Here is a 16,251-nt window from a genome sequence, read left to right as displayed (position 1 = left end):
ACTTTCAATGCAATCCCTATCAAAATACCATCAACTTTTTTTCACAGAGCTGGGACAAAGAATCCTAAAATTTGTATAGAACCAGAAAAGACCCCAAATAGCCACAGGAGTGTTGAGAAAGAAAACCAAAGCTTGTGGCATCACAGTCCTGGACTTCAAGCTCTGTTACAAAGCTGTAATCATCAAGATGGTATAGTACTGGCAGAATAACAGACACATAGATCAATGGAATAGAATAGAGAGCCCAGAAATAGACCCTCAATTCTATGGTCAACTAATTTTGGACAACGCAGGAAAGAATATCCAATGGAAAATGTGCCTTCAACAAATGGTGTTGAGAAAATTGGACAGCCACATGTAGAAGAATGAAACTGGACAATTTTCTTACACCATACAAAAAACTAGACTCAAAATGGATGAAAGACCTAAATGTAAGACAGGAATGTAGAAGAGAACACATGCAGCAGCCCCTGTGATTTTGGCTGCAGCAACTTCTTGCTAGACACATCTCAAAGGCAAGAGAAGCAAAGACAAAAGTGAACTATTGGGACTTCATCAAAATAAAAAGCTTTTGCACAGCAAAGGAAACAGTCAACATGACCAAAAGACAATGGACAGAACGCAGTGAAATATCAGATAGAGGGCTAGTATCTAAAATCAATAAAGAATTTATCAAACTCAACACACAAAGAATAAGTAATCCAATCAAGAAATGGACAGAAGACATTAACTGACATATCTCCCAAAGAAGATATACAAATGGCCAAGAGACACATGAAAAAAATGCTCAACATCACTTGGCATCAAGGAAATACAAATCCAAACCACATTGAGATACCACCTCATAACAGTCACAATGGCTACAATTAACCACCCAGGAAACGAAGATGTTGGTGAGGATGCAGAGAAAGGGGAACACTCCTACACTGTTAGTGGGAATGGAAGCTGGTATAGCTACTCAGAAAAAGAGTATGGAGTTTCCTCAAGAAGTTAAAAATAGAGCTACCTTATGACCCAGCAATTGCACTACTAGGTATTTACCTCAAAGATTGAAATGTAGTGATCCAAAGGGATACCTGCATCCCAATGTTTATAGCAACAATGTCCACAATAGCCAAACTATGGAAAGAGTCCAGATGTCCATCAACAGATGAATAGATAAAGAATATGTGGTACATATATACAATGGAATACTACTTAGCCATCAAAAATTGAAATCTTGACATTTGCAATGATGTGGATGGAACTGGAGGGTATTACACTAAACAGAATAAGTCAATCAGAGAAAGACAATTATCATATGATTTCCTCATACATAGAATTTAAGAAACAAAACAGGATCATAGGGCAAGAGAGAAAAAATAAAAGATGAAATCAGAGAGGGAAATAAACCATAAGAGACTCAATCATAGGAAACAAACTGAGAGTTGCTGGAAGGGAGGGGGCGTGAGGGAATGGGGTAACTGGATGGTTGACATTAAGGAGGGCATGTGATGTAATGAGCACTGGGTATTATATAAGACCGATGAATCACCGACCTCAACCTCTGAAACTAATAACACATATGTTAATTAATTGAATTAAAAAAAAGAAAAAACCCACAAAAATTGGTATTAATGGATAAGGAAGATGTGGTATATATTTATATACAATAAAATATGACTCAATTCAATAAAAAAGAATAAAATCTTGCCATTTGCAATAATATGGATGGAGCTAGAGTGTATTATGCTAAGCAAAATAAGTCAGAGAAAGACAAATACCGTATGCTTTCACTCATGTGGAATTTAAGAAACAAAGCAGACAAACATATGGGAAGGGGGAAAAAGGGAGAGAAGGAAACAAACCATAAGATTCTTTTTTTTTTTCCTTTTTTTTTTAGTTTCAGAGGTAGAATTTAGTGATTAATCAATTGCATATAATAGCCAGTGCTCATTACATAAAGTGCCCTCCTTAATGCCCATGACCCTATAAGAGACTCTTAATGATAGAGTACAAACTGAGGGTTGATGTAATGAGTTGGGTAGGTGATGGGCTAGAAGAGTGATCTGTATTAAAAAGGGCACTTTTGTGATGAACACTGGGTGTTTTAAGTGATGAATCACTGAATCTGCTTCTGAAACCAATATTGCACTGCATGTTAATTAAAATTTAAATAAAAACTAAAAAAAATTGGTATTATCAGTGTCTTTAATTTTAGCCATTATAGTTGAATCACACTTTGGTTTAAATTTACTTTTTCCTGATGAATGATGATCTCAGCATCTTTTCTTGTATTAATTTACCATTAGTATATGTTCCTTTATAAACTTTGTTGTGATCTTTAGCCCATTTTTAAATGTATTGCTCATCTTCTTATCATAGAGTTTCAAAAGTTCTTTATACATTCTGGATAACAATTGCTTATGACATGTATGATAGCTAATATTTTCTCTCCATCTGTGGTTTACCATTTCATTAATGTCTTTCAAAGAATAGAAGTTTTTTTAAAAAAATAGATTTTGATGAAGTCCAGTTTAAGGTTTTTTATGGGTCTTGCTTTTTGTATTCTTTGTGTTTGAGTTCTTTAAAGAACTTTGTCTAATCTATGTTTTTTTATCTAATGGTTTTATATCTTAGCAGTTAAATTTAGATTTGATCTACTTTGAGTGAATTTTGTATACAATATAAAGGGTGAAGGTTCATTTTTTTCTATTTCGATATCCAGTGGGTTCCACCAGCATTTATTGAAAAGTTAATCCTTCTCATTGAATTATCTTGGAATCTGTGTAAGAAAATCAGTTGAACACATGTGATTTCTTTATAAATCTTGATCTCTGTGTCCATCCATGTCACTAATGCACTGTCTTGATTATTGTAACAATAAAGTAGTGAAATCAGGTAGAAAGAGTTCTTCAACATCATTTCTACCAATATTATTTCAATATTTTAGGTCCTTTGCATTATCACATAAATTTTAGAATCAGCTTGTCAATTTCTTTAAAAATTTTTGCAGGGATTATGATTGGGATTATGTTGAATGTATAGATTAATTTAAAAAGAATTAGCATTTTAAGAATATAGTCTTCCAATCCATGAAAATGGTATTTCTCTCCATTTATTTAATTCTTCATTAATTTATTCCAACAGTATTTTGTAGTTTTTATATTGCACATATTTTAAGTTTATCCTTAGGTATTTCATGTTTTTTGACATGAATGGTTGATGGCATTTTTAAAACAATCATTTTCCAGTTGTTTAATGCTAGTGTGTGAAAAATGATTTTTGCATGTTGACGTTGTTTCCTGTGGCATTGCTAAGTTTATTCTATAAGATCTAATAGCTTTTATAGATTTTTTATGATTCCTTATTTGTCAAATCATGTCGTCTGCAGGTAAAGATATTTTTATTTTTTTCCTTTCCAAACTTACTGTTTTTTGTGGTTTTTTTTTTTCATTTTCTTGACTTATTGCATGGCCAGGACTTCTGCTATAAAGTAGAGCAAACATCCTTGCTTTATTCTCAGTCTCAAGGAGGAAAGCATTTATTCTTTCATCGTTAGGTATGATGCTATTTATAGATTTTACATGAATGCCAATTACCATGTTAAGTTCCCTTCAATTTATTCTTTGCTGAGAAGTTTTAAAAAGATCAAAATGGGTGTTGAATTTTTAAAAATGTATTTGTGCCTCTGTTGAGATGATCATATTTCTCCTTTATTTTGTTTGGTGAATTACATTGATTCTTTTTAAGATTTTATTTGTCAGAGAGAGAGAGAGCATGAGCAGGGGGAGGGGCAGAGGGAGAGGGAGAAGCAGGCTCCCTGTTGAGCAAGGAGCCTGATGTGTGCCTCAGTCTCGGGACCCTGGGATCATGATCTGAGCAGAAGGCAGGCACTTAAGTGACTGAGCCATCTAGGCATCCCAAATTACATTGATTTTTGTCAATTGGTTTTGTCAAACCAATATCAAACCAATCTTTCATTCTTGGGATAAATCTCACTTGATCATTATGGATTATCTTTTTATATATTGCTGGGTTTTATTTGTTAATATTTTGGCAGGGACTTGTGTTTCTGTGTTCATGAAAGATATTGTTTTCATTTATTTCATTCATTGTATTTTCTTTTCTTGTAAAGTTGGGAATAGGAGGATAACGTCAGCCTGATAATATGAGTTGAGAAGTATTTCCTGCTTATCTGTTTTCTAAAGGAGTTTGTGGAGGATTGGTATAATTTGGTTCTTAAGTGTATGATAGAGTGTATCAACAAAGACATCTGCGTTTGGAGTTTTCTTTGTGGAAATGTTTAGAAGTATTTATTTAAAAGATGCAGAGCTAAAAAAAAAAAGATGCAGAGCTATATAGAATTTCTGTTTCTTCTAATTTGTGTATTTCAGGGAATTTACATTTTAGCTAAGCTGTCAACTTTATTGGCATAAAGTTCATTACAACATTCCTTTATTATCTTTTTAACCATAGCAATGCATTTTTCATTTCTGATATTGGTAGTGTCTTCTCTCTTTGTTTTCTTATCAACTCACCTGGAATTGATTATTTTTTATTTTTATTTCCAAAGAGTCAGCTTTTGCTTTGATTGATTTTTCTGTAGTGAATCTATAATTCTATATCATTGATTTCAGCTGTTACCATTATTATTTCCTTCTTTTGAACTGAATTTGCATTTACTTTTCTTGCTTCTTGAGGTGGCAAAGTTAGATAATTTTCCCTCTTTTGTAATATAGGCATTCAAAGTTATAAATTTCCCTCTAAGCACTATGCTACTGCATCCCACAGATATTCAAATTTTTTTCATTTTCACTCAGTTCAAATATCTTCTAATTTTCCTTACGATATTTTTCTTTGTCCCACATTTAAAAATGTGTTTTTAGGGGTGCCTGGGTAGCTCAGTTGGTTGTCCAACTCTTGTTTCAGCTCAGATCATGATCTTAGGGTCCTGAGATTGAGCCCCGTGTTGTGCTCTGTGCTCAGTGCAGTGTTTGCTTGTCCCCCTCCCTTTCTTCCTCACCCTGCTTTCTCTCTCTCTCTTTCTCTCTAATAAATAAATAAAATCTTTTAAAAATAAAGGTGCGTTTTAAAGTCTCGAAGTACTTGGAGATTTTAAGCTCTTTCCTTTATTCCTAATTTAATTCCATTGTGATTAAGTAACGTACTCTAAAATTTCAGTTCCTTAAAGTTTTTGAAGCTTGCTTTATGGCTCAGCATAATGGACTATTTTGGTGAATATTACAACTTCTGTTCTTAGGTAGAGTGATCTGAGTCAATTAGATTAATTCAGCTGACTGTGTTTTACCTATTTTTTTTTTCAATATTTGCTGATTATAAAAAAGGTCACTTTTTAATAATTATTTTGAAATCTCTGTTTTAATTATGTATTTGTCTTTCTCTTCTGCCAAATTTTGCTTTCTGCATTTTAAAGCTCTTTTATTAGCTACATATCTTTTGAGGCGTATTATGTTTTCTTAATGATTTGGCACTTTTTAATCATAAAATTTCCTGATCTATCTCTGTAATATTTCTTATCCTAAAATCTGTTCTATCTTATATTAATATAGTCACTCCAGCTAATTTTATTATTTGTGTATATATTTCCCTATAATTTTACTTTTAACCTGTATATATATTTATCTTTATAGTGTTTTCTTGCAGAGAGCATGTGATTGGATTTTCAAAATCTAGTCTTACCATCTCTACCTTTTAATTGGAATGTTTAGATTATTTACATTTAATATAATTACCAATATTACTGAGTTTAAAGTACCATCTTGCTATTTGTCTTATCTGGTCCCTTTTCCTTCTTTCCTGCTCCCCCCTATTTTTGCCTCTCATTTTCTATTACTGACTTACTAGTTACAAACATTTTGTTATTTTAATGGTTGCTTTAGTGTTTAGAACAATCATCCTTAAATAAGCACAGTCTTTCTTCAAATAATGACATCATTCCATATGTAACCTTAGTACACTGCCATTTCCTCCCTCCCTGTCACTTTTGCTATTGTTATTTTACTTTTACATGTCATTAACCCATGATCTGTGGTTATTATTTTTGTTTTAAAAAATTAATAATCTTTTTAAATATTTTATTTATTTATTTATTTGAGAGAGAGTGAGAGCATGCATGTGCATGTGAACACACAAGTGAGAAGAGGGGTAGGGGTTGGAGACAGACTCCATGCTGAGTGCAGATCCCAACATGGGGTTCGAGTCCAGAACCCTGAGATCACTACCTGAGCTGAAACCAAGAGTCAGACAGTTAAATGAGTAAGCCACACAGGCACCCCATTTCTCCACAATATTGCCAACACTTGTTATTATCTGTCTTTTTAATTATAGCTATCTTATCAGGTATGGTGTATAATTGTGATTTTGATTTACATTTCCCTAATGACTAATGATGTTCAGTATCTTCTCATGTGCATATTATCCACTTCTATATCTTCTTTGTAGAATATCTATTCAAGTTCTCTGCCCATTTATAAATCAGTTTGTCTTTTTGTTATTGAGTTGTGAGAGTTTTTTAAATATATTTTGGACACAAGTCTGTTATCAGTTATAGCTCTTGCAAATATTTTTCCCCAGTCTGTTGGCTTGCCTTTTTCACTTTCTTAATGGTATTCTTTGAAGTACAAAAGTTTTTAATTTTGTTGAAGTCTAATTTATCTTTTTTTTGTTATGCATTTAATGTTGTATTTAAGAAGGTTTTGTCTGATACAAAGTCATAAAGATTTATCCCAATGTTTTCCTTAAAGAGTTTTGTAGTTTTAACTCATATTTATATCTTTGACCAATTTTAAATAGATTTTTGTTTATGTTATAGAAGGAATCCAACTTGATTCTTTTATATGCAGCTATCCAAATATCTCAGCATTATTTGTTGAAAAAACTATTCTATGACCATTGGGCTGTCTTGGGTGTCCTTGTCAAAAATCAGTTGACATAAATGTGAAGGTTCACTTCTTTTATTTTTTTGAAGATTTATTTCTGGATTCCCGTCTCATACTTATGACAATGCCACACTGCCTTAGTTACTACAGATATGTAGGAAGTTTTGAAATAGGAAAGTGTGAATCCTTCAACTTGGTTTTTTTGTTTGGTTTTGTTTTCCCAAGAAAGTTTTGACTATTCTGTGTACCTTAAAGCCACTATTCCTTCAAAGCTATTTTCTGCTTCCTCCTTCATTTGGGCTGCTATAATAGGATACCATAGACTGGATGGCTTAAGCAAAAAGCATTGATTTCTCACAATTCTGGAGGCTGGGGAGTCCAAGATCAAAGTGCTGGCAGATAGTGTGATCCTGTGAGAGCATTCTCCCTGGTTTGTATATGCCTGTATTCTCATTATATCTTCACATGGCTAAGAGAGAAAGTCGTAGTCCCTTCTCTTCTTAACAAGACTCTAATCCTATTCATGAGGTCTCCAGCCTCAAGACCTAATTATTTCCCAAAGGCCTCACCTTCAAATACCATCACCCAGGGGGATAGGTTTCAATTTATGAATTTTAAAGGGACACAAACATTTAGTCCCCAGCATTGCCCCTACTCCTCCTAGGACTCCTTTTACATACATGTTTGAATGCTTGTTATATTCCACAAGCCACTGAGGCTCTGTTCATTTTTTAGTGTTTTTATTTTCTGTACCTTTAAGTTTCAGTAATTCCAATGCTATAGATTTAAGTTCACTGATAATTTCTTCTGTAACATTCAATCTACTTTTTAAATTTAAATTTTAGTTAGTGAACATACAGTGCAATATTGGTTTCTGGAGTAGAATTCAGTGATTCAGCACTTACATATAATACCCAGTGCTCATTGTATCAATTGCCCTCTTTAATGTCTAATCTACTTTGAATGCCATCCAATTAATTTTTCACTATAGATCCATTTTTCAGTTTCAAAAGCTACTTTTTTTCTTTGCATCTTCCATTTCTCTTCTGTTTGTGTTCATGCTTTAAATTCTAGACCATATTTATAACAGCTTTTTAAAAGTTCTGTTTTCTAATTCCATCTTCCATGTCATTTCCAGATATTTTTTCTTGAGTGACTTTTCTGCCGTTATGATTTACATTTTCATGGCACTTGTTTGCTATTGCCCTCCCTGCATTTGTGGTCTGGAAAGTGCCTTCAGGCAGAAAGCTGGGATAATTAGAGAGCTCACCTTGTTTGTTTTCTTTCTCTTAGGGTCCATAGTCCTGTGCACCTCTAGTCTAGTGACTGAAAAAGTTGTTTCACATATTTTATCTGGCTTTCTGGTGTATGTGCGAGTGTGTGTGTGTGTGTGAGAGAGAGAGAGAGAGAGAGAGAGAGATGATTCTTGTTTTGGTTTATACATCATAGCCCATTATATTATTTTTAAATATAATTTTATTTCCTTTTCCCCCCATTTTCTGATTCTTATATTCTTATTTGTCATATGTTGGATCTCCTGAATTAATTTTTTAAATTTCTTTTTTACTTGATTATTTTCCATTTTTTCTCTTTTGTTCTTTCTTGGAGACATACAATTTTGTCATTTAAGCTTTGTATTGAATATTTAATTTCTTCTTATTTTAAATACTGCTGTGATTTTTCAACTGCAGTCTCTCTCTGGATGAACTTCTTCACAAATTAAACCTGTCCCTGGTAACTTTAAGGTAGTCTGTCCAGGTAATCTTTTTAATTTTTTCTTCCTTCATCTCATCTTATTTCGAGTCTAGCATTTTTGTCCTGTTGTATATTGAAATTTCAGGTATGGAGAAGTATTTCATGAAAAACCTCAAGTTCTTCAAGTCTTAACATGGAAAGAAATTTCTAAGAGGTTCATGTGGCTTTGGTTAGAAGAAAAAAGTGCAAAGCCTTGTTAAAGTACTCCATTTCTGAAATATGAAAAACAAAACAAAACAAAACCCAACCATGATACTTGACCAGATATAATCTCACTATTGCCAAATCCAGTAGATTTCTGTCAACGTATTATCTGCCCTCATGTCAGCCACTCAACAGCATCAAATGCAAGGAGCCATTCCCTCTTTCTTGAAGCTTCTTTTTCTTGTCTTCTTCTACATCATTAACTTCTCCCAGTGCCTTTTCATCTAAATGATCTCTAAATATTGGAATCTATTCTCTATTCCTACTGTCTTTCACCCAGAGTCATAGCTTTAAATATCCTGTTAATACTGTTGACTCTCAAATTTTCCTATCTTCTCCCTTGAATTCCAAATGTCTACTTGGTCTGTCAATTTCACTGTCCAGTAGACATTTCAATAGAAGGAAGTCTTTTATTCCATCCCTTGTACTTCCCAATTTGTAAAGGCTACCATGTCTCCCCAGATCCTCATGCAAAAAAAACAATGATTCATCCTTGATTCTTCTCTTTCCTTTATTCTTGTGCACCGTACTCAACAAGTTCCGTAGGGTCAATAAAAAAAAATACCTCTAATCCATCCACTCCTTTTCATCTCCAAGCAACCATCTTTTCTTAACTTTTGCAGTAGTCTCCCAACAGATGTCTTTGCTGTTATTCTGGCAACACATTCTTTTTTTAAAATTTTTATTTTTAAAAATATTTTATTTATTTGAACTAGAGAGTGAGCAAGTGAGAGAGAGCATGAGCAGGGGGAGAAGCAGACTCCCCACTGAGCAGGGATCCCAGTGCAAGGCTCCAGGGACTCGATCCTAGGATCCCAGGATCATGACAGCCAACGGCAGTTGCTCCCTCCAGGCGCCCCCTTGCAACCTATTCATCACATAACTGATAATCTTCTAAAAATATAATCCTTTTAGTGACTTTCTATTACATTTAGAATAAAATAAAATTCATGACTATGGCTTAAAAGATCTTTATGATCTGACCCCTATCATAATCTCACGTTTAACTGTTGCCTCTTCACTCATTCAACAATTATTTATTGATTACTTACACTGTGTTAGAGACTGAGCTAGGCACTGGGATGCTTATCACAGTAAACTGGCCTCTTTTTTGTTCCTCGGATACTCAGAATCTTTAAATCTTCTGTTCCCTATGCTTGGTATGTTCTTTTCTTAGCTCTTTGCACAGTTTGTTCTTTATCACTCTTCAGGTCTCAGCATAAGTATCATTTCCTCAGAGGAATTTTTCTCATAAACTGATTTAAAATACTAACCCCTTTTCCATTATGTCATCCTATTTAATTTCTTCATAGCCCTTTTCATGATCTTCTCTGCTTATTTATTTTCTGACTGTTCCCTCCCGTCTCATTTTAATGGAAGCTCCTTGAGGGTAGAGATGCTGTCTGTCTTGATTATGGTATCCTCAGTGCCTAGAATGTTTTTGGAAGACATAGAGCACTGCCTGGCACATATAATATTATAAATATTTTTAATAGATTAACTTGATGGGGATGGGTTCAGGGAGAACTACACAGAGGAGGTAACATTGAGTTCATTCTTAAAATATAAGGATTTGTTTATTTAGACTTTTATCTTTGGGCTGAATAATCAATAGTAATGAAAGTATTTATTTTGGTTACACATTTTTCCTGATTATGCATTAGTATAGCTTAAGAATCACTGTAGGTGAAATAGCTTGGTCTTAATGTCATTCAGAAAAACTTCCTTTGGAATCATTTGGAGCCTAGCATTTTTGTCCTGTTACCGAACTTTCATTTTCTGTTCAGAGTTAAAACCATAATAGAGGATCTCCTGAGTGGCTCAGTTGATTAAGCATCCAAACCTTGATTTCGGCTCAGGTCACAATCTCATGCTCCATGCTCAGCACTACATCTTCTTGAGCTTCTCTCTCTCCCACTCCAGCTGCCCCTCCTCCCTCTCACTGTACTTGTGCTCTCTCTCTCTCTCTCAATAAATAAATAAAATCTTTTTTAAAAAGCATAATAGCATAAGGCTTTAAGGATAATGACAATAACTGAAATGAATCTTGGTAGTAATTATAATTAACAACTAATCAGATCCTTTAGAATATATTTACCATTCATTACCAAGCATTGCGTGTAAAACCTGGCTTACAAAAACATTTGGGAAAAATACTTAAACTGCACTTAAAATTGATGACAATTTGGGAGACTAGAATTCTCCACTTTTCTCTCCCCAGGAAAAGTGAGTTTCTGTGACTGGCCGCTCTGTTTCTATTTTCCATGATGAATAGAGAATGTTACACACAGCACAAATCTCTACTTAATAAAAACTTAGACTCCAGGCTCTGTCACTCTGATTAGGATCATATGCATGTGTAGTGTATTTCATATAAGGCTGTTGATCTACCACAAAATCATATTCATACAAATACTGTAAAATCATCAAAAAATTAAATAATTTTGATGAATACAAAATGCCCAGTGGGGGAAAAAATCTAGAAGAGCAGTCTAAAACTTAAAAGATTTTTGAATGTAGACTTTATCCCATGAACTTCTTACATCCTTCATGTTGTAAGATGCAAGAACTAACTGGGTCATGCTTCCTTATTGGAAGCATTCCTTATTTTTATTTTATTTTATTTTATTTATTTATTTTTATTTATTTATTCCTTATTTTTATTTTGAATATCCATCCTGATTGTTCAGTGACATTTTAGGTATTTGGGGGAATTTATTTGTAGTATAATATTTTCATAATTATCTACTGCTTATAGTAGTTATGGGACTAGCCAGGTAATAGGTCTGAATTTGGAAACAAGTCAGGGGAAACTTTTTTAAGGTCAGTGGATAGATGTCTGGAAGTAGTTTTGAAAACAAGAGCTCTGTTTATGGGGGGGGAAAGCCCTTCATTGCGCCTATGGCTTCAGGTAAAGAAATTATACCCAGCCCACCCTATTGCCATACCAGAAACTGAGGTCATGGCAGTGGCTCAGCTTACAGATGACTGTTTCCAGGAAGCCTTTTCTAGCCCCAGGCTGAGTTGGTGCTGCCACGATACTTATGAAAACAGAATCACAATGTAGTCCTCTTACTTGCTGACTGTGGATTTTTTGAGCCCTAGGACTTTATCCTTCCTTCCTCTGAACTACACAGAATACTACAGTGTCTGACAGACATGTAGGTGCTCAGTACATATTTGAATGAATAAATAATTGAATGAATATGGTATTATAAGATATAACATGTCATGAATACAGCTGGCACAAATTAGAATAAGTTCAAGATCCAGATACTTGCTCAAGGAGCAGCAGCCAGGAGAGAGTTCAGATCTAATCATAGTTACTAGAAATTCAGTCATTGGGAGATCAGAGTTAAGTGGTAAGAAATCTAATCTCCAGAGGGAAACATTTGATGGAAAAATAATACAGAGAGGAAAAGCACATATCTCCTTCTCAGAGAAACCTCTTTCTGTTGGTGAGGAGTGGAGGCATAGGGGTATGGAAGAGAAAAACAGGTAAGAGGACAGAATTGTGCAAATACAGTAAGAAGCTGAGATTCATATGCTAGTTTTAGAGTTAATCCAGAATAGTTTTTAAAGTAATAAATTTTATAGATATTTAGAAAAATAATTACTTTTAATTCACAATTTCATGTAAATACTTTAAAATTATTTTTTCTTTACATTACCTTCACATGCAGAAGTCGGTTGTCAACTGCTATGAGCTGATTAAGATTCTCCAATATTTCTAGGTCTCTTATGTCATCAATATTATTATTGCTGATATTCAATATAGAGAGGGATTTCTGTAAGAAAAATAAATTAGCATTAATAAATAGTCTAATTAAATGCTGTATATAGTAACCAGAAATCTTAATTTGTGAAAAATATATCAGTTCAGGCTATTTTGCTTTTTAGGCAAGAAAATTAAAAGCCATGGAGATTTTGTTTTCCTGCCATATTTTTTCCAGACATAACTTTAAGGACTTTAGTAATTGTGATATGACTTACTATTTTTGTCTAAAATTCCTTCATAAGTCTGATTTTCCTCTTCTAGAATATAAAAGAAATTTATAGAAAAAAGAAGCCAGGAATCAAGAAGCAAACAAAAAAAGTGCCCCAACAAACAAATGATAACAGAGTGTAGAGAAATGGTTATTTCAGTTTAAGCAAATTATCTTTTTGTGTTAAATATCACTAAGATTTGTACTTACATAGGAAGAAATCATTTTTGTCTATTTTTTGAAATAGGAAAAATGACTTAGAGATTATCTGGTTTAATTTTTATCTTTATCTCTCTTATAGTTTTCTCTTGACAATCCATATGTTCAGAGGGCACTTAAAATAAAAATTAGCTAATTAACAAGCAGTATGAACATCACTATTAGTGAGGACATAAATACACAGTAGAGAAGCACTAAACCAAAGCCATCTTAAAATCTATGGCCTAATAATCTCTACCAAGACTGAGCTGACCCACCAAGCCATCCATAACTAACCTTTAGAGAAAATACTTCTTGATACTTTTTAAGAATTTAAAAAATTATGCCTTATATTTAGAATTTTAGAATCTGCTTGAATCTATGCAAAAATTGAGCAAGCAAAATGTTTATACTGGCGTTTGTAATAAAACTAGCCATCCTCATAGAGGGATCAATTTATTTGGGTCAGTGGAGGTGAGCTGAGATACACTTGATTCTATGGGGAAGATAGGGAGAGGGTAGGATAAAAATAAGATCGCTTCTTTCGTTTCCAATTTAAAGGACTATTTTTCAATTTTTATAAATTCGGTTCACAAAACTTTTATTGCCCTCTTTTTCTGGGCCCTCTAAAATAAAGCCAATGAAATCTATAAACACAGAACCATTTTCCCTTTATGTCTCTTGCCCCAGAACTGAAGGTAGCCTATCCTAACAAATCCCATTTTGAGAATTAGCAAAAGCCTCCATTGCGCCCCCTGGCTTCTCAACTAATTGTGACACCTTCACCATGTATCTGGATGTCAGGTCACAGTGGGAGATTCATATCTGGTACTCCCAGATCTGCCTGCTTCTAACGAAGCAGAGCTGTATGTAGTGCAACCTACAATCAGATCAGAATCCAGCGAGAAAACATTTCATCATCATGATTCTCTAGGTTGTTTAAAATTTGCCAAATAGTTGTGCATGACTCTTTCTTTAGGCTTTTTCCTAATATTTTAAATTTTGAATCATGATAATCACCAAGGCAGAAATTATGAATGAATTGACATCTGGACTAGAACCTAATAATTTACATAACCTTTCCACAACCTTCTTTTGATCCTTTTAGTACTGTAGAGGCAGGCATTATTATTCCCACTTTATAGCTTCTTATCTCTGAGAAATTATGTGAGAAAAGTTCATTTTAACCCTCAAGTAAAAGCTCAACTGTTTGGAACCAGAAGAGACCCCAAATAGCCAGAGGAATGCTGAAAAAGAAAACCAAAGCTGGTGGCTTCACAATCTTGGGCTTCAAGCTCTATTACAAAGCTAAATCATCAAGAGTAATGGGTACTGACACAAAGACTGATACATAGATTAATGGATCAGAATGGAGAACCCAGAAATGGATATGGACCCTCAACTTTATGGTCAACTAATCTTTGACAAAGCAGGAAGGAATATCCAATGGAAAAAGAACAGTCTTTTCAATAAATGGTGCTGAGAAAATTGGATCGCCACATGCAGAAGAATGAAACTGGACAATTTTTTTACACCATACACTAAAACAGACTCAAAATGGATGAAAGACCTAAATGTGAGACAGGAATCCATCAAGATCCTAGAAGAGAACAAAGGCAGCAACCTCTGTGACTTTGGCTCCAGCAACTTCTTTGAGGACACATCTCAAAGGCAAGGGAAACAAAAACAAAAAAAAGTTATTGGGACTTCAAGATAAAAAGCTTTTGCACAGCAAAGGAAACAGTGAATAAAAGGTAACCTACAGACTGGGAAAAGATATTTGCAAATGACGTATCAGATAAAGAGCTAGTATCCAAGATCTATAAAGAACTTCTCAAATTCGAATCTATAAGGAACTTTTCAAAAACCAAATAAATGGGCAGAAAAAATGGGCAGGAGACATGAACAGACATAGCTCTCATATCTCTGAAGAAGACATACAAATGGCCAACAGACACATAAAAAAAATGTTCAACATCACTCAGCATTAGAGAAATACAAATCCAAACCACACTTGAGATATTACCTCACACCAGTCAGAATGGCTAAAATTAGTCAGTCAGAAAACAACAAATGTTGATGAGGATGCAGAGAAAGGTACATCCTCTTACACTGTTGGTGGGTATGCAAGCTGATGCAGCCATTCTGGAAAACAGTATGGAGTTTCCTCAAGAAGTTAAAAAGCTACCCTACGATCCAGCAATTGCACTACTAGGGATTCAGCCCAAAGATAGAAATGTAGTGACCCCAATGTTCATAGCAGCAATGTCCATAATAGCCAAACAAACTTTGGAGAGAGTCCAGATGTCCCTTGACAGATGAATGGATGAAAATTATATATATATATATATATATATATATATATATATATATATATAAATACACACACACACACAGATACATATATATCTATATATATATATGTAGATCTGTATAGATATATACACATACATACATACACAATGGAATATTACTCAGCCTTTGGAAAGAACAAATACCATTCACATTGATGTGGATGGAACTAGAGGGCATTATGCTGAGCAAAATAAGTCAATCAGAGAAAGGCAATTATCATAGGTTTCACTCATGTAGAAAATAAGAAACAGCACAGAGGATCATAGTGGAAGGGAGGGAAAACTGAATGGGAAGTGATCAGAGAAGGGGAAACAAACTAAGGGTTGCTGGAGGGAAGGAGGGTGGGGGGTGGATAATTGGGAGATGGGCATCAAGGAGACACATGATGTGATGTGCACGGGGTGTTATATGCAATTGATAAATTATTGAACACCATATTTGAAACTAATGATGTACTATATGTTGGCCAATTGAATTTAAATTAAAAAATTCTCAACTGGCCATATAAACATACAGAGCATATGTAATGTTCAGATATACCTTTGCTACCTTCCTGTTCCATTATAACTGTTAATAACTATAGTCTTTGTCAGAATACTCAAATTGGCCTTACTGCCAAAGAATGAAGAGTTCGTGGATCAAACAGAAGCTTTTCTCCAAGGGGAAGCCTCTGACTCTCAACATGAAGTTCTCTTAGTCCTTCTAATCCTTCTAAACCTTCTATGACAGCAATGTAATTGCCTCCCAGATACCTGCAAAATATAAAACAATTTTAAATACACGTTCTGAGAATCATGGTCTGTAAACATGGCAAAAACATAACAATCACTGATCTGAGTGAAAATTACATATGTGGAAATTTCAGAATCGTC

The 16,251-nt window shown here is 34.1% G+C and overlaps 2 protein-coding genes across 4 annotated transcripts in view; one reads left to right on the top strand and one right to left on the bottom strand.

Annotated features, from left to right (window-relative positions):
- The window catches only part of CSPP1 (centrosome and spindle pole associated protein 1), a 281,804-nt gene that overhangs the window by 62,601 nt on the left and 202,952 nt on the right, over positions 1 to 16,251 (top strand). The gene's annotated exons all lie outside the window — the stretch shown is intronic.
- Positions 1 to 16,251, bottom strand: part of PPP1R42 (protein phosphatase 1 regulatory subunit 42) — a 59,352-nt gene that overhangs the window by 31,647 nt on the left and 11,454 nt on the right. For all 3 annotated transcript variants that reach the window (XM_047725318.1, XM_047725316.1, XM_047725315.1), the window contains exons 4-5: positions 15,993 to 16,131; positions 12,512 to 12,628 (exon numbers count right to left, since the gene is read on the bottom strand). In XM_047725318.1, coding sequence (XP_047581274.1) covers positions 12,512 to 12,628; positions 15,993 to 16,131 — 256 coding nt within the window. The remainder of the gene's footprint in view (positions 1 to 12,511; positions 12,629 to 15,992; positions 16,132 to 16,251) is intronic.

The sequence above is a fragment of the Lutra lutra genome, chromosome 4 (genome assembly GCF_902655055.1).
Source record: "Lutra lutra chromosome 4, mLutLut1.2, whole genome shotgun sequence".
In the NCBI taxonomy this organism is placed as follows: domain Eukaryota; kingdom Metazoa; phylum Chordata; class Mammalia; order Carnivora; family Mustelidae; genus Lutra; species Lutra lutra.
This window is presented reverse-complemented; position numbering and strand designations above follow the sequence as displayed.